The sequence below is a fragment of the Stegodyphus dumicola genome, chromosome 1, assembly GCF_044657685.1.
Source record: "Stegodyphus dumicola isolate Sdum_Otavi_A_Nest chromosome 1, ASM4465768v1".
Taxonomy (NCBI): Eukaryota; Metazoa; Arthropoda; class Arachnida; order Araneae; family Eresidae; genus Stegodyphus; species Stegodyphus dumicola.
Genome location: NC_140768.1, coordinates 195,972,256 through 195,994,927, shown reverse-complemented (window position 1 = coordinate 195,994,927; position 22,672 = coordinate 195,972,256). Strand labels below are relative to the sequence as shown.

The 22,672-nt window shown below is 31.4% G+C and overlaps 1 protein-coding gene across 7 annotated transcripts in view; it reads right to left on the bottom strand.

Moving 5' to 3' along the window:
- Positions 1 to 22,672, bottom strand: part of Cadps (calcium-dependent secretion activator 1) — a 295,482-nt gene that overhangs the window by 9,695 nt on the left and 263,115 nt on the right. For 5 of the 7 annotated variants that reach the window (XM_085824507.1, XM_085824512.1, XM_085824515.1 and 2 more), the window contains 2 exons: positions 17,881 to 17,985; positions 17,522 to 17,667 (listed from right to left, as the gene is read on the bottom strand). In XM_085824507.1, the coding sequence (XP_085680633.1) occupies positions 17,522 to 17,667; positions 17,881 to 17,985 (251 nt within the window). Of the gene's footprint in view, positions 1 to 1,075; positions 1,096 to 8,401; positions 8,567 to 17,521; positions 17,668 to 17,880; positions 17,986 to 22,672 lie in introns of those variants that run through there. The other 2 variants (XM_085824519.1, XM_085824522.1) reach the window with 2 other exon arrangements.

Genomic DNA, 22,672 nt, shown 5'->3' with positions numbered 1-22,672 from the left:
TTGTTATGTGCATATGTAACATAAATAAATGTAAACTCGGAAAGCCCGGATTACGATTTAGCGTACATATATGTAACATGAGTACATAAAATTTTAAAATCTGTTAAACTCTTTTTAATGATTGATGCTTTTTACTTGTGTGTTTTATAGACTAAAATACTTTTGAGTTTTAAAATTAACTGCTTAACATAAACAGCATATAGTTTTCGCTTATACTATGAAAATATTTGATGTTTTTCATTGGGGAAGCTTTCACATTCCAATAGGTGTTTAATTTTGATCAAATTTCAAAGCTGTATGTGATATGGGCTACTATACTCTCACATACAGAGATCTACAGATATTTTCACAGAGCTATTACGTAAAGTGCAATATACTAATTAACTCTCACAAATACTAATGTAATGTCTTTCATTTTACATTGTCAATTTCATATTTCAACCCCCTGATATTTCTTAATGACTGCAATTTAAAATCATTAGGTGTTGGGAGTTCCTTTCCAATCCTTTTTTTGCTAGAAAACACAGCTTTTTTCTGATTATTCTAAACCAAAGGCTAGTAAACATAAAAGAAAACAGTCAAAATTTTTGAAAAAGAATATAATAAATTCTTTACCATTATACATAAGATCAAAGGAAGACAATCTATTATAGTGAATTTAACTGCATACTGCTTGTGGGTATCAAACAAGTAAGTGCTGCTACTTTAGTTAACATACTGGCAGACAGTTTTTGTAGTCAAGAGATATAAATTGCTGAATAATCAGCAAATAATTGGGTTTTGTAGCAATAATTTGAATCATAGCTGCAGTACAGCTAAAGGACATTTAAGACTTTGTCTACACAATGTTAAATATTTTCAAAAATATTTATTTCCAGAAACATTAAACTGCAGAGAGATTAAATACACTTTTAAAAGAAGCTTTAAATTTTAACTATAAAACTGTTTCATAAAAATTTAAATTTAAGCAATAAACAGACTATCCCATATTCAAATACTCAGAATTATTCAAATCCAAATTTAAATATACCACCACCTTTAAATACATGCAAGCAACAAAGCAAAATTTACTTACAATTTAAAGCGAACTAATATCTGAAATTAAAATAAGTAAAGTAAATTAACAACAAACATAAAATTAAAAAAATCATGATTTTAGTTCTCAATATTCCTTAAAAACAGAATTAATCATTACAATTAATTTACAGTAGCTTCCATACCAAAGTTTCTTAAATTTTTACAATATGAAGAAAATCATGAAAGTTCTCCTGAACGTTAAAAAATTTAAAATTCTATTAATACAAATTATCATCCATACAGTTTTTCTTGTTCTATATTATGATAGCAAAAAAAGACATATTGAATTTTGAAATTGAAAAATTTTAAAAATGTACAAAATAGCAAATTTAAATATAATTTTAAAAATGTATAAATAATTATGTTACAAATTTTTCAGAAATATACATTTCATCTGCATTTGCATAGAGCTGAAAACTGATGTCATTAGCCCTTATTTAAAATAAGCTTAAGCCCTACCCATAGAGTGGATTGAATCGAGGTGTATCATGGCAATATTCCTTCATTGAGCCTAGAATGTCCAAAAATGCAGCTGGCCCATTTGCCCATCTGCACTCAAGTTATCTTGATACAATGCACTACATGGTCACTTTGTGTATAATTTTGTTAAGATGCAGTGGGGTAAATATAATCAAACCAGTATTGTATCGTGATTCCTAAGTATAAGAAAAGGTGTTCTATGTTCATGTTTGTGACTGATAAGGAACTTTTTCATGTATTTTTTTTGACAGCTTAGCATTAAAAAGAGTACATGAAAAGGTTATAATCTCCTTCTCCATGTGCTAAAACATTCTTTTTAATGCTAATTGTCAATAAAATATGATATAAAGTTTTAGGTTTTCACTTATCTTGCTGCGTATACTGTATGCATGCTAAAGAAAATTATGTGACCAGTCATGATTGAGAAGTCAGTCAGTCTTGTATGTTTTGGTGAAAAAGCAAAGTATGCAAAATTATTTTTATTTGCTTTATTGAAAATTAGAAGTCATGAAAACAATGTACCCTAATCTACAAATTGAGAAGTTATACAAAACTAACTCTGGAACATTGTAATTTCAAGTAAAAGTGGTCTAAAAATAAAATAAAAATAATCCAATCTGAACTGTGGGAAGTCACCTGTCAATAAGTTAATAAAGTCTGATGCAATTGCTGATAAGAGAGTAGAAATTTAAAAACAGATTCTAAGGAATCGAAAAGGTTTACCAATTTTTGCTCTCAGTGTGAAATTGCCAAAGAAAGTGGACTTAAAAAAAGTTTTAAAAAAATTTAGAAGGTTTGATCAAAATTACATTACTGAAATACAACAGCTGAAAAGTCCCATAAAAAAAAGTGAATCTTACAAAGGAATTGATATCTGAAAGGATTCAAATTAGCAAGATGATGCAGGAATGCTTAACTGATTTCTTAGAAATTGTAGATAAACTTGGTGAAATAAGTTCTGAAATACCTGAATAATTTATATTTAATCTGCTACTGCATAACTTAAATGAAGCATTTGAAAGTTTTAGAACTGCAGTAGAAACCTGTGATCAACCGCCTGAATTTAAGTATACTAAAAATTGTTATTCAAAAAATCAAAATGGCATCATTTAAATTGTAAGAAAGCAGCCAAATTCAGAATACTTTAGTACTAAATATAATAACAGTGCAAAAATAAGAGCTTAGGTCACTGAAACCTAAAGCATTTAGAAACTAAAATTACAGGAAAAGGCCATAACCAAGAGACTAAAAATGTGTTGTTTGCTCAGCATTATCAATACAACATGAGAATTAGAGACACGGAAATAGTATCTTGATTCTGGAGCTATAACACAGATGTACAATGCCAAAAATAAATTCCACGAACAACTGAAGTTGAAAATCAAAGTTCAGTTGATAAATAACAAATGTGTAAATATATTTAAAAAAAAAAAAAAAAAAAAAAAAAAAAAAAACAGGTGAAACTTACACAAGTGTTAATTTAGTATAGGAAAAAAAAAAAAAAAAAAAAAAAAACTAATAAACGAGTATTGTGCAATCTTAAGCTAAAAATGGACTCAATTTCTGTAAACTGAATGTAATTTTCAGTTCACATGCAATGTAAATACAGTGTTTGTTTCAGAAATATACATGCTTAGAGGGGGGGGGGAACCCACAAACATTTGTTTTACAAGCAACTAAGCAAAAAGGACTGTATGTTGTAAATTATAAATAAGAACATATAGCTGAAGTTTCAGATGTTGCACATTGTAAAGCAAATACAGTACAAAATCCGTAATCTGGACGTCCATTATCCGGAATGATCTATAATCCGGATTTCAAAGCCACAAACTTTTTTTTTTGTATGCTTTACGCATGCGCGTTTAATGTATAATGGACGGTATAAGCTAGGCTAAAATTATCTTTACTGATTTTAAGGCATTTCCGTCGATGTTGCAAATTGCACTGTTCCTTAATCTTCTAATTGGATCTGGCATATTATTTTTTGCAGACTGTTAGACCAATTTTATAAAAATTATGCTTGAACTTTCGATTACATCGAAAAGAGTTTCAAATTCCGGGGCTGCCTAAAGATCTACAAAGCGAAACCATGTTTCGATATCCATTAAAGCAAAAAATGAAATTGCTGCAAAAAATCGATAAAGGCATATCCGTCTCAAAATTATGTGAGGAGTATGGCATTAGAAAGTCGATTGTATATGACATAAGAAAAAAGGAACATTTTGAATTTTTTGTGGAAGCAACAGCTTACATTGAAAGAAATGTTTAATAAAGTAAACAAATAAATATTAAGCTTTTTTTTTTTTTTTTTTTTAATTTTAATATCCTTTAGATCATAATTGCTCTTTATTTCATAAATTATGGTTTTATATTTTTAATTGAATAATTTCTGCATGCCATCTTACCAGATTTAAACCGATGATCTATAATCTGGAATCGCCGAAGTCCCGACGAGTCCGGATTACGGACTTTGTACTGTATAAAACTATAAACTGCAGTTAAGGTACAGGGTACTTAAATCATTATGTGACTACATATGTGTGATTTAAAAGTATTACATTCCAAAAAACCCAATATCTGGCTTTTAACTAACCTGAAAGCTCAACTAAACAGAAAATTTTAGTTTTTTCTTACACATCCTTTCTAAAAAAATAAGAAAATGGGAGACTAGTGATTTCATTATAAAGCAAATACAGGACTCTTGAAATTCCACCAATAACTTCTAAAATATCAATGGAATAATTATATGACTCTCAGATGACATTGCTTATACCTCCTGCCCAATGTTCATCTGATGCATTGTTCCAAGAATCTGTCCTTTGAATAGGACACCCCTCATAGAAAGAAAAGTGGAGAGTTACTATAAAAAAACTTTTTAACTGGAACTCCCATTAGAAGTTCTTTGTTTCTGTGGCAAATAGATGACAGATTCCAAAGTTCACAATGTGCATTTAGTTTTTGATTGTGATCATTACTCTCACTAGTATGTTTCATAAAAGCAGTCACTAAAGTAACAGGCCCTCTCGATTTTATTAAATGTATTTTGGGCAAAAGTCTTACAATTATTTAAAAGATTTAGCATTTAATGTGCTTTCTTATCTATCATTTTTAACACACTAAACCTAGATTTAACGTCAGTAATACAGTACAAAGTCCATTAAACAGAATGATCTATAATCCGGACCTCAAAGCCACAAACTTACGTATGCACGTAAAGCGTTTACCCATGTGGGCTTCTGATAGTGAAGAAAGGTTATTGAAAACGAAAAAAATTACGATTGACAAGTTAGTCGGTATTCTCGACACAGCAATTACAGGACTTGAACAGTGGAGCTTTGTAATTGAACAAGAAATTATGTCTGTTTATAGAATTAAAGAGAAAGTATTAGCACAAAAAATGAATTAACTGAAATAACTTACAATGAAAAAAATGTTTAATAAAATAAACAAATAAATATTAAGTTTTCTTTTTTGTAAATTTTGATACCCTTTAGATCATAATATCTCTTTATTTCACAAATTATGGTTTCATATTTTTAATTGTATAATTTCTGCATGCCATTTTAACAGATTTAAATTGATGAACTATAATCTGGAAATACCCCTAATCCGGAATCGCCGAAGTCCTGACGAGTCCGGATTACGGACTTTGTACTGTATATAAGTAAAATGTTACAACACAATTTTTAATATGTTTGCCTTAGTGTTAGGTAAACCAGATTAAATCTCGGTAAGCTAGGTTTTTTTTTTTTTTTATAAAGAAGATATAGTTAATACTATATATCTGTTTTCCCCTTGCAGTTTCTTAGTATTTTACTATGACAGGAGCGGCTCTGGGGGGGGGGCGGGGCACAATAACATGGACTCAGTTCCTATGGCCAGACACAGCAGCCCATGCTGTTCTAGAGAGTCATGGCTTAGGTCATCTGAGTGGGGGTAGCCTGGTGGCCAGAAACACAGTGTCTATAGTTTGCCTCCGAGATCCGAGGACAGGATGACTGGCGGCCTGGTTCAGTCTTGGGGGTTTAAAAACACAGTTCTTAAACATCTGCATTGTGGGACTGAGGCCCCTCCCATAGAATACCAAGTGATTTCATTCTATTCCTCTTTTGAAGCTTTTCTGAGGACACTGACTGGCTCTCTCACGTAATACACTCTATAACAAAAACATCAATGCACCAAGAAGGAACCAATCGATTGCTTTGAAATTTTGTATGCATAAATGTTTTGACCAAATATGCAAATGATTAAAATTTGGTGACCAATGAATAAATAGCACATTGGAACTGCACATCCAGCAGATCTATATAAGGAGCTATTCTTGAACTGTTGTTAAAAATTTCTGTTGCATTGCGATTTAAAATACCTTTCAACAACTGAAAAAATGGCTCATCACAGGATTATAGCTCATTACGAGCAACTGTCAGAGTTTGAAAGAGGTATCATTGGATAGAAAGAGGCAGGTTGGTCAAATCGGAGAATCATTCATCCTATGAGTCGAAGCAATGCGGCAATTAGAAGACCCTGGCAAGAATGGGCGGACAATGGCAGATTTCAGTGTTATTATGGTAGCGATCGACCTAGGGTCACAACAAATCGGGAGGACAGAGTGTTTAGTCACATACTATGTTAGCAGTTAGGACAGAGTGTTATAGTCACATACTATGTGACTTTATCTGAAAATTAATAACAATGGTGATGCAACATGAAAAATTAAGACACATTTTAAGGTTTTAGAATGCAATATCCATATTTTGAATCTTATGTTTCTAATTAAATAAAAAATGACCCTTTTTCTTTAAGCTTCTATTGGGAAGATAGGCACAAGTTTGGCGAGATCTCCCCCACTTTAAGGTCAATGGTATTTTAGAACTGGATAAGAAGTTTTAATTTCGTATGTTGAAGGCCTAGGAAATGCATCAGATTTTATATATGAAATGCATCCCTGTCCCCAAAATATAACTTTAAATGTAGGCTTTTGATACTCAAGAAGATAACAAAAGAGATGACTGTTTTAATAATTTTAGACCAACATTTCTCTCTTCGTTCACATGGCTTTTCTAAAGTGAATTGTATTTTGTATTCACTCAACTATATGGAAATTTCACTTTAAAGCCAAAATTTCTTTCTTCATTCACATGGCTTTTCTACTGTGAATGGCATTTTACATTCATTCAACTGTACGGAAATTTCACTTATCCGTAATTTTTAATTTCCCGAGCATTCTAGATTGCATAAGCTTTTACTGTACTTAATATAAATATACCAAAGTGTAATAATGAATATATCTTTTGCAAAACATTTGTAAAATGTACACAAGCTAGGTTTACCTTCCTTAAAAGAATCTCACAAAGCTAATAATGGCAAACTTGAATTTGTACACACAGGCTTAAGTGGTCTGATGAAATCCCATCTATACGCAATACAAAATATTTTACAAAGTTTTTAGAGGACATATGTTTTTGTTATCATTTTTGTGTCAAGTTGAAGTGCTAATAAAAAAGTTATTTTAAGTCTATATCTGAGTTTGTAGTGCCTCTACTTAGAAGTTAAGATGGTTTCTGACCCTTTTTATGATTCTAGGAGTTGAATTAAAGTACTATGATATTACACAATGGTCATCTACAACATATACAGCTACATCTGTTTATATTTATAATCTGTTTATATTATTAAAAAAGATTCAAAATGCCTGAGGAAAGCTGATCTCAAAGAAAGCCTACTTTAATAAAACTTCTGCATTCACCAATTTTAACAGGAAAAACAATTTTTTCCCTGAAGTGAAGAATATATTTTAAATGGATATGCAGAGTAAATAAAAGTGCATAATAAAAAATCATGATTTGTTTTTGGAACTGCTGCAAACTGAACCATGACTGGAAAATCTAGTAGCTGACAAACAGCAACTCATAGAATTTGTTCCTTCAGAACAAAATTCTCCAGTTGTTAACAAATTCTGGAATACCAGATGAAGGAACGGTAGATGTTAAAGAAAAAGAAATTCCATCTTAAAGGACTAGTTAATAAGATTTAAATTTCTGAAAACAGGTAAAACCAAGAAAATTCTATCAGCAAAAATGTATAAGTTTAGTAACCTCAGAAACTATAGCAGATCCAGAAAATGTAGAAACATCTTTATAAAAATCTGATACAGAAAGCAGGGAAGCAACCATGCAAGATTATAACAATTATTTAATGAAAAACAATACTTGGGACTTCCTTACCAGAAAACTGAAAATGGGTCTTTTAAATAAAGTGAAAGAAGGAAGTTGTTATTGATTGATCCAAAGACAGACATGGTTTGGTTTGTTTAAATTATAGCAAACCATGCAAAGGCTATCTGGCAAAGTGGAAGGATGTCTTTGTAGAGGACTTTCTAAGGAAAACTGATTCACAGCTACATTGTACATGGGTAAAACCATGATAATACCAGTGCAAACAGTCATTCTGCTGAGATTTGAATTCAGGCCTACTGTTCAGCAACTTGTCTGCTCAGTCGTAAGTGAGCTCAAGCCCAGACTTGTCATCACGAATTATTCAGAATATGAAACTGACTACACTGAGACTTTTCATCAGTAGTTTGCTACAATATTATACAGACACTGCTTGCATTAACAGCAGGTTATAACTTGAAAATACAGTGGTGGCCAAAATTGTGGAGACTTTTGGAAATTTTTATGTTTTTGAACTTTGTATGCTTATAGAAAATGTTACGTTTCACAAAATGCAAACTTGTATATATCATTTTAAAGAGAATTTATTACTAATTCAATACAAAACACAAAATTCAATTATTTGCAATACAAAAAAGTTATATGTACTTTAATATAAATAAAAAACACAGTTATGAAGTGGTTTGTAATGTCTGGCTTTCCTGGCCAATCACTTTTCTTGTTCTGAGAACCATTCAAATGTTAGTAACTGCCAGTAGAAGCTGACATCCTGTTTACACTTGAAACAATTCATTATTTTGCTTTGTTCTGTAGAAGGAGGACCTGTTTCTTATACACTGCAATTACAAGTAGGAATTTTTGTAAAAATTTTTAATATTTAGTCAAGAAGCAATGACATCAAATAAAAGAGTAGATTGGACACCTAGAAAGAGATGTAATATTATTGTGTTACGAGAAAGTGGTCTTTCCTATGCTGAAATTGCAAGACAGGTGGGTGGTTCAGTGACTACATCTGGAGTCTGAAAGTTTTGTTTACGATATCAGGAGACAAATTCAATAAAAAAACAAAGAAGAAAAGGTCGAAAAAGGTGCACCACATCTATTGATGACAGAAGAATAAAAAGACTATGTCTCCAAGATAGAAAAATGTCATCAGCGGCCATCAGAAGTGATCTGAATGATGCTGGTGTTTCTGTCAGTTCAAGAACAATCAGGAGAAGATTAACAGATGTTGGACTGAGAGGTAGAATTCCATGAAAAAAGATTTATCTTAATTTTCAGCAACGAAAGAAAAGACTACAGTGGGCAAAGGAACATATTAATTGGACAGATGATCAGTGGTCACAAGTTATATGGAGTGATGAAACTAAGATATCGTTATTCGGTAGTGATGGGCAAAAATATGTAAGACATAGAATAGGAAAAGAGCTACATCCTGACTGCATTCAAGCAACTGTGAAGAACCCAGTTAGTGTTATGATTTGGTCATGCATGTCAGCAGATGGTATTGGTCGCCTTCATGTCATCGATGGGACACTGAATGCCAGAAAATACATTGACACTATTCTAGAACCAAAATTTCTACCTTCCATCCGAAATCTCTTTCCCAACAATGCTTCGTTTATTTTTCAGCAGGATTCTGCTCCTTGCCACATGGCCAAAATATCGAAAGAGTGGTTTCGTGCAAAGAGCATTAAATTGTTCTCATGGCCAGGAAGCAGTCCTAACCTCAATCCTATCTAAAATTTGTGGCACCGTTTGAAAACTCTTGTCCGAATGAGGCGTCCATCAAATAAAAGGGGACTAATTGAGGCTATAATTGTTTCCTGGCATCATGTAATAACGAAAGAAGAGCTTAAAACTCTTGTCAGCTCAACGAAATGTCGATGTGAAGCTGTAATAAAAAATAAAGGGTACCCTACTAAGTACTGATAACTCACTGCAATCATCACTATCTAATGTATATCAATAACTATTATCGTTTAACTTTTTTTTGTATTGCAAATAATTGAATTTTGTGTTTTGTATTGAATTCAGTAATAAATTCTCTTTAAAATGATATATACAAGTTTGCATTTTGTGAAACGTAACGTTTTCTATAAGCATACAAAGTTCAAAAACATAAAAATTTCCAAAAGTGTCCACAATTTTGGCCACCACTTTATAACAAATGGATGTATAAGAGCTTGTTTGGATGGGAAAACTGATGGAGAAGTTTTTATTCCACAAAGTCACATAACTTCTGAAAACAAAGTTTGCAAGTTCAAAAAGTCAGTTTACTAACTTAAACACGTAGGACAAACAAGGAACTTAAAACTTGATGAAACTTCACAGAAACGTAAATTTCGAAGATTAATATCTGACAATTGTGCAAAAAAGAACAAATGAATGTATTTCTATTGCCATATATGTTAATGATTTGATAATTATAACTAAAAGGGAACCTTCCATAACTTGCATTAAAAAATTTAAGCCACAAACTTTATTAGCATTATAGCAAACTTTGGCTCCCACTTTTCTCAGAAAACACTTAAAACTTTGTTTTTATATTCCAATCAACCATCATCAAGAACTGCTTAATTTGGATTTTTGTTTTGATTTTTGAAGAAAACAGAATTCATCAAATTTAGTTCATATTTTAGAAAAAATACTTTTCTGTATTCAGAACAATCATCTGTTTCTGTATACTGTTGACAAGCTTTGGAAAGGAAAACTAGCACATGATTGATCAAATTCACAATGACATTTTAATTAAGCTCTTTGACTGTGGAGTAACCTTTTCAAATGTTGCTTATTCAAATGTCCTGTTTCTCATGCCAGAGTTCAGAGTTCATTTAACTTAATACGAGCAGAAGATACTATGCCAGCACTAACCACACTACCTGTCTAAGAGAAAATTTCTCTGTATAATTGTTTAAATAAATTGGCATCCTTATTATTAATTAACTAAGCCAAATCCTTATTACTTTTGATTTTGGATTTCAACTAAAACACCATTGGGAACTGTCTCTGCTTCATAATACATTCCTTCTTTTTCCATAAGTAAACTCTCAGCCTTTTTTTTAGTCAAGAAATTTATCTGTAACAAACAGTTCCATGATTATTTGTCTTAACCTTCTATGCATTATGGATGTAAAATTCCCTTTCCAATTCATTATATATGAAAAATTCTGCCAGCTCCTGATGGATTTGATTTCAGATTAGATGTGTATTGAGGGGGGGAGTCAAGGTACAAAATGTAAGGGTCATTTGTGGAATTAAAATCAAGAAAATATTTATTCATGGAATTTTGGGTAACTAGAGGTGTCTATAATGGCACTTAGAGGCATCCTATAAATAATGGCAATAGCCACTCCTAAGCAGTGGCGTAACTAGAACTCTTGGGCCCCTATGCAAAAAATTTTTCTGGGCCCTTTTCCCATTAAATTTAATGTGATTAAAAAAAAAAAAAAAAAAAAAAAAAAAAAAACGCAAAAAGTTTTAAAAAAAAAATCAAGGATTCCAGGAGCCATTGTTTTCATGATGATTTTTATCACATCCGGATTAATTGTTAAAAAATAAAAGCACGTTCTTAGGGAACCAGATGAAAGGTAAGTAACATGAAGAATGAATAAAAAAGAAAATAATTTCCCTTGATCAACTGGTGAAATGAAAATTTGCTTTAGTCTGGGTATTTGATGTCAGATGATTTTAATTCAGTTACTTAAGACATTTTGTGTGCGTGCGAGAGACAGATTTTTCTCTCCTTTCACTGAGATGCATACTGATAATAAATGAATAAGTCTATATAAAAAAAGGAACATGTCGACATATAGCATTAAAAAAAAAGGAAGAAAGCCTAGATTTGCGGAGATTTTTATATAAAATCCAAGAAGTTTTACATACTAATGTTTTAAATTTTCATATAAAATCTGCGCTTATCTAAGTTTTTTCACTTAAGTTAGCAAACTTATAAATAATTAGTTATATTATAAACTGACAAACAAGATAATTGATAAATGTACAGAGAAGCTATTACATTAATGTATAGTACTTTGTGATTTACTCAGCTTACGAACATGATTTATGCAATAATATACAAGTAATAAATAAGAACCTTTATAATGTAAATGACACATTTGTTAAACATAAAACATATTTATCATAAACTTCATAAAGAAAACTATTTGAACATGCAATTTTTGTAGAAAATATGTATGGTAAAGTTTTTTTCTGTCTTTTTAAAAAACCTTTTGGTACACTAAACTACTTGAGTACATGATTTTTATAAAAAATGCTAAAAGAATGCTAAAGTTTTTTACTGTTTCCTTTTAATTTTCCTCAGTCTGTACTGCTCTTCACTAATTTCTTCCTCTCTCAATAAGTGTAATGATAACATTGGTGGCCAAAATTCATCATAAAGAAAAAAATCCTTCTTTTAAAATTTGCGTCTCCTCAACTTAATTTCCGCAAAATTATTTATCAATACTTGGATGTCCATTTTCTTAGTCATCTCAGCTTCAAACCTCAATAGTGTAAGGTTTGACAACCGATCTTGTGTCAGGCTGTTTCTTATATATGTTTCTTAAATTTGTTTTTATTAGTTTCAGTAGTGAAAATGACCTCTCACTCAAGGCTGTGGTTACAGGTAATTATAAATACAATATAAGTGAATTGCACACTCCCGAATAACTGCTTGTCATGTCATAATATTTTACCATTGCTAATTTAGCTAAATCCTTAAAGGATTTCAAATTTTGGATTTCTGTTCTGAAAAGTATTTATAAATAATAAAAGTTATACTTCCAGTGCAAGTCTTCTTTATATGTTTTCTGTATTTTTGAAACATCATTAATAATTTCTGTATTTGTTAACAATCACAGTGTTTTAGGTTCTTTGTTTCTCTTTTATTTTTCAAATTTAGTTTCTATGCCCCATTTATTTGCAATAAACTCAGCTTCTTTCATAATGTCTTTAAACTTGATTTTCATATCTTGCATATTAATAGAAATGCCTTTTAGATGTTGATGAACTCCATTCAAGTCGATTGATTTTCGATTGCCGAGCCGATTGATGCGTTGATCGATCCTGCACTATAGCGCAGGACGTGTTTAAAAAATTTTATTTTTAATTTTGGCCTGTTATGATGTTCTTAATATATGGAAACAGATTATATTTATATTTCATATTTATCATAAAATATTTCATGTTAATATAACAATACATTATTAATATTAGTAGACATTTGCAGTGTTAATGGTGATAATTTTGGATTTTTCAATTAAATGGATTAAAAGTTTAGCTGAATTGAATTTTTAGTAAGTTTTAAATTATAATAATTTAGTTTAAGATTAATTTAGATATTACAAATCAATAACTTACCTTTATAATGAAGAATTATATTTGAAATAACTTTGAAATTTAATTTTAAAGAAAAACTTCTGTTTGTTCTTGCCACACAGATTAGAGAAATTGCATTAGAATAAGAGCAAGTTTAATGCAGCTGTTTAACGAAAAAGGGACCCCGCCTCCACTATAAATTTCCAGTGTCTCCCCAAGTTGAGTCACAGTAAATCTTTCATCCAAGACATTACTGTAAAGATGTCCATTGTCCATTTCCCTTTTAAAACGCTGAAACATCTGTTTTTTTCTTTTTCCCTTCAGTCAAATTGTGCTATTATTATTGTCATATTCTAGTGATACATAATACATCACCTGCAATATCTTTCTACATTTCTTCTGTACTATAAATGCATTACAGTTAATGTATAATTATTAAATATTTAACAGTTAAAATTATGGCTATTCGAATATTTTTAGGAAATTCTTCACAAGATGAAATGATAAACAGGTAGAAACAAATTTTATTGATATGTATCCAAAGAGCTTTGGAAATGATTGTGTAATATGAAATGGAAATTTTAAAATTAATCTAAATTTAAATATCCACTGTAGCAAAATATGACAATTCCCTTCCAAGTTTCAAGGTCCCAGAAATGTTTAATAATTTAGAGTTAAGCTTATTGATACTAGCGTATATTTGAAGATGAGTACTCACACTCTTCATGGATTCTAAAAGTAGTACACATAAATATTTTTTTTAGGAAACAAGTAAAAAGTTTCTTCATAATTAGTAAAAATAAAATTGTATGAAACACGTTTTGCGTACTTCGTAGAGAAATGCGCAAAACTTCATTTATGAAAATAGGTTTGTTGTACCCCAGGTGGATCAGAAAGCAAAAATCAGTTAGGAAAAGTGGATATATTTTAGGAGCATTAATATTTATGATTATTGTTATGTTTTATTTGCGTCTTAGAAAGCTATTTATGTCTCAGAAATTAATGACCTCAGATTTCCAGTCTTTACAATGCTTATAAATTAAGCAGTATCAATATTTTTATCTTAATCATTAATTTATTAATGACAAAAACATAAAAAATAAATATAATGTATGGGAACATATATTAACGGAAGCTATTTATATCTTAGAAAAGTTATGCAGTGATGCCGAAATGAAGGAGAATAATGTACAAAGGGATTTTTTTGAGTGAAAATCGCATCATTTACCATTAAAACGCGTTAATTAAATTTTTTAATTTGCAAAAATTATTGAAATGTTGCTATAATGGGGGAGCATTCTTTTCTGAAATATTCCATTCGTTTGTGTAGTGAAAATAGCATATGTAATTCGCATTCTTTCAAATGCTGAAATGCAACTTAAAACTATTAGGGCAACGCTGCCATTGATACATTTAATATTTTCAGTAATTAATTTATCGAAATTTACGAAGTAGTATATACTTTTAGTTGTGTGATGCCATTTTCATTTTCATTATTATATTATTATTGATGATTTCATGTACTGAATGCTGTGGAAAGTAAATTAAAAGCAAAAGTAAAGTAAATTGTAAAATTTTATTTCAAATAACAATTAGAAAGTACTCCATGAAGTCGTTCTTCCCCTTAGGCAAATAGTCCTTGAGTGCTTTATTATTACATAATTATTCAATCCAATTCCGTTTAAATAATGTACAAATTATTGCGCATTACTCAACTATACGTTTAAATCTTCCACGTTGTTAAAAAAAATTGTAATTTATGATATTTTTTCAAACGAAGAAAGATTAATATATTACTTTCAAAACCAATTTAATGTCTTCAGAATTATCTTTTATAGATAAGTGTGAATTTTTGGTAGATGGATAATTTACAGGTTAAGAAACACTACAGTTCTTCTCTTTTCTAAAGCAAATCAAGTAAATCCTCAAACGAGTTCTGTGCTTTCAGATTTAATTCTCGATTAGGGATTTTAAAGAATTCCTAACCTGCATTTTATCTGCAATGTGCAAATATTTTGAAAATTTTGATATGAAAAATTGGATAAATATTCATTTACTCATTATTTCAAGTAAAAATATTCATCCATTCCCATTTCCTACCCCCATGAGTGAAAAAGTAATGAATTTCGATAAATTTAATGAAAAAAATTTCATTAAATTTACGACCGAAATTAACTGAAATATTTGGCCGCTTAATGTTTGAACATCTGTGTGTTCGTAGCCTGTCGTAAAACTTCCCCCCCTTTTTTTCGGACCTTGAATTCATTCAAAGATCCCTAAGCCAAACGGGAAACCTCTCCTTTCCAAATGTGGTGTCATAAATTTTTAGTGTTTCTTTAGAACAGCATTTCAACATGGGGGTGAGGCAAAGTCCTTTCATGCCACAATTGCTTAACTTACGTTAATGATTTTATATCCTTAAGAAATAAAAGCATGTATTCTGGAGTTATCAATTGATACTTACAAATGATTCCCTCCTTCCAGCTTATTAATGTAAAAAACAGAGGGGAAAAAATTGATCCGCCTTTAACTTTGCCATTTTGAAATATCACTTGTGCTTCTAAATCCAAAATGTTTCTGCTGCTTACCTTGCTCTTGGTGTGACTGCTCAGGTTGGCAGTACCATCATTTTTTACATTGTGAGAACTATACATTCAAACAATGCAGATTCTTCCTTATTTATTTTATTTAAAAATAATACAGGGTGAGGTTATTTGGTGGCAACAATTTGAAAAGTTTTACGCCGTTTATAACGAACCAATGAAATACATGTTATATTAAATTCTAAGAATCATTCACATTAATAAATTCAATTTCAAATTGAATATTCGAACATTTTTGGACTTGCGTTTAATAGAAAAGCTAGTAAGAGATTCAATATATGAACAAAATTAAACGCTACTAGAATGACATATTATGAAAGTTACGAACTGCAAATAATATACCACGATTTCTCTTAACTTGAAAAGTTCATTCGAAAGTACCAGAATCCTGCCTGGTTACTTCTTTGATTTATACTTAGAAAATATATCTACTGATTATTCGATCATAATGCGAATCATACAGAAACAAATTAATATATAAAATAAGTACTTTATAATAAATAGTTACAATTAATTTCCACTTCCACTGCTTTTTGATTTGGGATTGCAAAAGGAGAAACCTGTCCTTTAGGGGGTTGCCTTTAATAATTTTCAGGTTTGAGACTAAAGAATACAAATAAATTTTTCCTATTTTCCTCTCACTGCTATCCCTAAACTGGGGTAGGTCATGAAGTTATTATTTCATAGTCAAATGTTGGAATTTTAACTTTTGCAAACACTTGAATTTAGCTATTTCAGGTGCTTCCAAGGGCCTCCTATCTGCATCATACAGAGAATTGTGTTACTGCACCATATAGGTAGGGAGTCCTTAAAAACTTAAAAGAAAACAAATTCTATTATCTACATATACTTAAAGATTCTAAAGTTAAAAGTAAATTGGAGTCAAATCAAGGCTATTCCTCAACTATATTAACAATCGTGTAAAAGGGGTTTAATACAAAATCAAAACATATCAAAATTAAAATATGAATTTATAGAAGTACAAATTCTAAAAATAAAAATGAAAAACAAAAGGAAAAAAAATACAAGATAAAAAATATAAAAATAATAATTAATCTTCTTTTATTGAAATTATAATTCCGAACTCATCAAGGGAAAATGAATTAAAGCTTCATTATATATGTAATGGAATCCGTTTTTTAAGTTTAAACATGTAAATGTAGTTCAGCAGGACATTTAAGGGCCCCCTAAGCCTTCGGGCCCCTATGCGACGGCATTCCTTGCATACCCTTGCCACTGCTCCTAAGGCCAGAAGTGGTGGTTATTTTATCGTGAAGGCACGTAATAGGCAGCCACCATTACCTTCTATGAGGGGATAGACAATTTTGCATCCATGCCTTCTCCGGGATTCGAACCTGGGCCCTTCGGTATTGCAGTCGGCTGCCCTAACCACTATAGCATCTGGGCAGCTACATAGGCAAAGTATGATGATAAAAAACACATGTACTCATATTCTCTTTATAAATAAAAACAACTGAACTGTAGCCAAAAATAAAAATCCTACCAGTTATGCAAAAGAGACAGAAGTTCAATTAAAAATAATGAAAAAAGTATCTGTAATGATAGAATTAAAGTTCACATTTTCAACATTTTTTTTTGATACTATTTTACCACACAAAATTTCATGTTAATTAAAAATGCTTTACAATACATATTGCCTGCATTCTACATAAATGCAAATTTTATGCACAAAAATAAACATAATTTTTTCTTATTTATTTTTTTAATTTGCAAAATTGCCAAATTCTTTCACTCTACCCCTTTATATGAGTGCAAATGGTGCAAGAACAAATGAACTGTATAGACAGACATACTCACATGGCACAAAAAAAAAAAAAAAAAAAAAAAAGAATCACACACACAACTTACTCAGAATCATCCTTTTCCCTGTGACTAGGATCATTAACAGATGCAGCTGCTTCTTCAAGTTGTAAACGACTAATTACAGTTTGATAGGTCTTCGAATTCAGTTTTTCCTCTTCTATCCCTTGCAGCTCAAAATCAGAATAAAGTTTCTGTTTATAGAGGAAAAAAAATTACTAATCCTTTGTTTTAAAATGCTATATTTTTTTCCTTTGATCTGCATATTTAAGAACATTTCCCTGCCAAAATTATTTTAAGTAGAAATTATTGATGATGGAAATTATTGTTCAAATGAAGGAAATATGAAGGCAATAATTTTTCAAGCAAAATCTGTCATAAAAATTAGTTACAAACAATTTAATTACCTTTGCAATATGAGATAAAGCTGCTAACTGGAAGGAATGTAGACCATGATCTAATCTTTCAGACAACCAAGTGCATATCATGGTTATCTGTGCAGCATACCAGTCCTACAGAGCAAAGAAAATAAAAACATGAGTTAAATTTGTTATAAAAATGTACAAATTATATTTTAAAAAAATTACACAAACTACAAAATCCTTTTACTATCAAATTTTAATTAGTTAAAATTACAAGGAGAAGAAAAAAAAGAGTTGAAATAATCAAAAGTTACTATGTTTTTAGCAAGCTGAACTATTTTTTTACTGCAGAATTTACACAGAAATGCATATACATACATTTAATACAGCAAAAGAAATTATTACATATATTGACAAAAACTGTGATATATATAAGATGTTAAAACATAATTAAATCTATAAATAGAAGTTGCAAAAAATATTAATGGGAGTTCTTTGTAATTAATAACATTTGTTTCCTTCCAACAGCAGGAATAAACATCAAGACATTAAACGAGCATGGCATTAATGAAAACACTACATTCATAACAATATTTTAATATTCTCATAATTTTTTAACAAAACTTTTAATTTCATAGTGAAAATAGATTAAATGTTTCAGAACATTTAATAAAAATATTGATTGCATTTCTAAAACAAAGTTTAATTAAATAATACAGTACACTACAGCACAAAGTCTGGATGTCCAATATATGGAATCATCTAAAATCTGAACCTTTGAATAACTCACAACTTCTTTTTTTTTTTTTTTTTTTAAGAAAATTTTTTCCCCATGCTTTAAGCATACACATTGACATTTTCTACAAAACATGCGGAGAGGCCAGACTATTAATACTGGCACTAAATAAAATCTGTAATGAAGAAGCAATAATTTATTAGCATAAATCCGTATTATCAATAATTTGGCATTGTAGACGCCTTTTTGCTTGCCGTCTAACTCAACATCAAATTTTAAATCAGACATTATGCTTGGCAATGATTACGACTTCAGCTAATTGTCCTGTTAAGTGCTGAGTGTGTTGACATAGAGAATTTTAACAGAATTTTTTTTCCCATATGCTAAAAACGGATTTCATAAATTATACTCATAGGCCAAAAGATTTTACTTAGTGCTGTTCAATTGAAAATAGCTGATTTGCTATTCAGATAAACCCAGGATCAGCACCAAGACTTGTGCGGCTACACTAGGGAACAGAATTTAGCAAATCTAAATTTTTTAGACTTGAAAAAGCACTGAGCATTAAAATTAAGGGTAACAAAATCTTTAGAATTTAGGGATGGCAATGGGATGTAAAATTCAGGGATGAGGAAATTTTCAGAATTTAAGACTTGCACAGACTGCAGTGGGTCGTGGCCTGGATCTAGTGGCAGCCTTGGATAATCCTTAAATATATGCAGGAATTTATGTATTCAAGACTCACACATGACTTTAGCATGTGTGGAAAATAGGCTTAAGTGTTATAAATAACTAAACTAATAAATTCATGCTTAACTTCGTCAGTGCACAATAGAACCAGGAAAAATTTATGTCTTAAGTTGCCAATCTCATGACGCATTGCCAATAATGCATAGCATACACTCGCTAAGCTTTCTGATGATAGACAAGAATTCAAAGGTTTTTCAGATATTAAAACAAAAAAAAGTGAAATTTTCAAATTAATGGAATTTGTGAAGAAATATAGAGAAGTGGTAATAAATGAAGATGATAAAACGGCAGTTTTTCATTGCAAAGACAATTCTGCAATCATCAGTAAACTATCAGATAGTGAAATCTGTAGTATGGTTTTTAAATCCAGAAAATATTGCTACTGATAGTGATGAAAGAGATAGAGAGATTGCTGAGGACAGAAAAGTGTCGACTGATAATTCAGTGCGAATTCTCGATGGGGCACTTACAGCTCTTGAAGAATGGAACTTTGTAACAAGAAATTATGTTTGCCTATAGAATTGAAAAAAAAGTATTAGTACAAAAAAAAAAAAAAAAAAAAAAAGAAAAGAAAAAAGATAACCAACTTACACTGAAAAAGTGCTTAAAAAGAAAACATATAAATATAATGTTTTTATCGTAAATTTTGATTCATAAATGCACAAAACAAAGATGAGGTCAGTCTCAGATATAATGCCCCAACTGTAATTCAGTGATTTGTGTTTTGTCACATTAATGTCAACTTGCCCAAGTTTTCCAAGTTTAAAAGAAGGGTAGGAGATTGAGACAGAGAAACTCATGAAGCCCAACAAAGGGACGCAGATTCCTGTGCCAGGGCTAACTGGGTCTATAAGCAAACTGAAGCCCCACAGTCGGCTTTCACGAAAGCAGGTACTCGCAAGAGCTTATCCCCAAGCCACTGACACAAGGACTAGTGACCAACCAATTACACCCATGAGAATGACTAAGGTGCCTCCTGTTTAGCTGAAACAGAAGCCAAAGCAGTGTGTTGGGGTCAGTACGTCGTCCCTCAACTACCAAGACCCACCTTTCCAGCCAGCCCTTTTCCTGATGAGCCTCAACCTCTGAGGAGGAAAACCACAAGGGAGAATGGAAGGAAGAAAATTTCAGCTCAGAGGAGAAGAGACAGAAACGAGGATAGATCACTAGGGCTCCAGGATCGTGACACCCGTCTCACCAAGAAGATGATCCCTTGGAGGGCTAGGGTACCTCGGGATTGCCACACCTGTAATCACATGAAGTGAGCCCCTGAGGGGTAACTACATGGAAGAAAGCTGGTGAGGTGTTGTAAACTTTCATAAAATTTCTTGAGAATTGTTTGTCTATGTTCATACACGATGTTATGAACCTTCACTGCATACAAACAAATTTTTAAAATTATGGCAACAATCTTATAAGCAAGTAAACATTAAAATTTAAATGCCATCATACTTAGAAATTTTCATGTGATAATAAATATGGTGTAAAAAAGGTTAGCTTTAAATATGTTCTTGGCCCATAGATGGCGCCACTGTTTTTTTATTCTTCTATAACTGTGCACTCCAATAAAACTTTACTTGTGTTCCAAACTCCCAACAGGTATGTTGTGTATTATTTATTCTCATGCATGCAAGTAACCACCAACGAGATAATATACTGGTAGAGAGCGTATTGCAACCTTCAACTAGTTCCAACATTAGTGTCACGTGACTGCTGCGCGAATTCCGAAAGTGCGGAAATACTTTACATTGCTTTCTATGGGACGAAAGACTGCTGCTCTGCTTGGTCACATAAAATTTAAGTAAAAATGGTTATTCGCTGCACTGCCTACGGATGTAAAGAAAGTTTCGTGAAAGGAGGACTTGTAACCTTTCATAGGTAAGTTAAAACTGCATGATTTATTATTTTATTTTCAGTATTTTTGTCATTTTACTATCTCTGTTGAATTGGTTGGAAAGTTTCAGCCATATTGTATAAGAAAATTGCCGCCGTATATGACATTTTCAGCATGTATTATTAGCATCAAAATGTATTAAATACTGTGACACTATTTACTGGAATCACCCTTTACAAATAATTGAATTTTATATGTTTTTTTCTGTGCATTCCGTTGAAATAGAAAGCTGCGCCAATTGGCGTTAACCTTTTTTCGCCAAGTCGTATGCGTTTTGATTTCATAAACAATTACTGCCTGCGATAAAAAAAGAAAAATGCTATTATTACAAAATTAATTATGGATAAATTACTGTAATTACATAGCAGCATTTCGATTCGGAAGACGATTTGACCATTGAAGCTTCGTAACGGCCGCATTCCACCCCCCCCGTGAGCAGAGGAAGCTGTCAAGGCCAAATCCAACGGCGAATTTCTTCATAGTAGGCTTTTAATCAGGACACTGCTAATTAGACCGCTAATTATTGTATCAACTTGAAACCTGTGCCATACTTCCAATAAGATTACGGAAGGTTCAAGTTTCCAAATTTGAAACAGATCCGTTAATTAGAAGCGGAAATACAAATTTTTGCACTAATTTTTGGACTTAGTGAAAATTGTGTTTTGTGACTCACTTGCGATTTGAAATAGTGTGCGCTCAGTGTGTAACACCTGAATATAACAGCTTTTGGATCACAGCAAGTTTTAAAACAGATGAAAAACAGAGAAGTTTAACGACCAAGTTTATTACAAGTTTTGGAGTGCACCCAACATTGTTAGGTTATTAAGTACAGTCTGCCACCTTTACAATTGTTCAGTCATCGAGTACTTTAAGCATTTACAGAATTCTTCTTTGAAATATGTCCTGTCAATCAGTTTTCCCGATTGACGGTGATTCAGCACATCCAGAAAATGGACTTGATCCTATATTAGTATTGGCATCTGATTTACCTCATACTGATAAAATTACTGCACTGTGTGACGACATTCGAAGAATTGCAACTACTAAACGAAGTTCAAAATTTTCGCTGCCCACGGATTTACGCACTAGACTCTTAAATTCTCTTACTGCTTTACAAACTCTTGCTTCAGCGGGTCCTGAATGTGTATTAAAGCCCGCCAAGGTTGATATTGGTGTTAACACCTCCACAGTACTTTGTTGCGAATTAGCTCATTCCTCGCCATCACTTCCTTCTGTTCCTTTGCTAAGTGATTTACTGGCGTCTACATCTTTGCCTGTTCCTCCAATACCTACTTTTGCGGAGATTGCTAGAAAACATAACAAGCCTCGTATATATATTAATCCCAAAGCGCATGTCTCAGAAGTTGAGCTCAAAGCTGAATTAAATGCTAAAGTTCCTCTATCAAAACTTAAGGTTGGCATTGAGAGAATTATTAAAACCCACCGAGGTGGTTTAG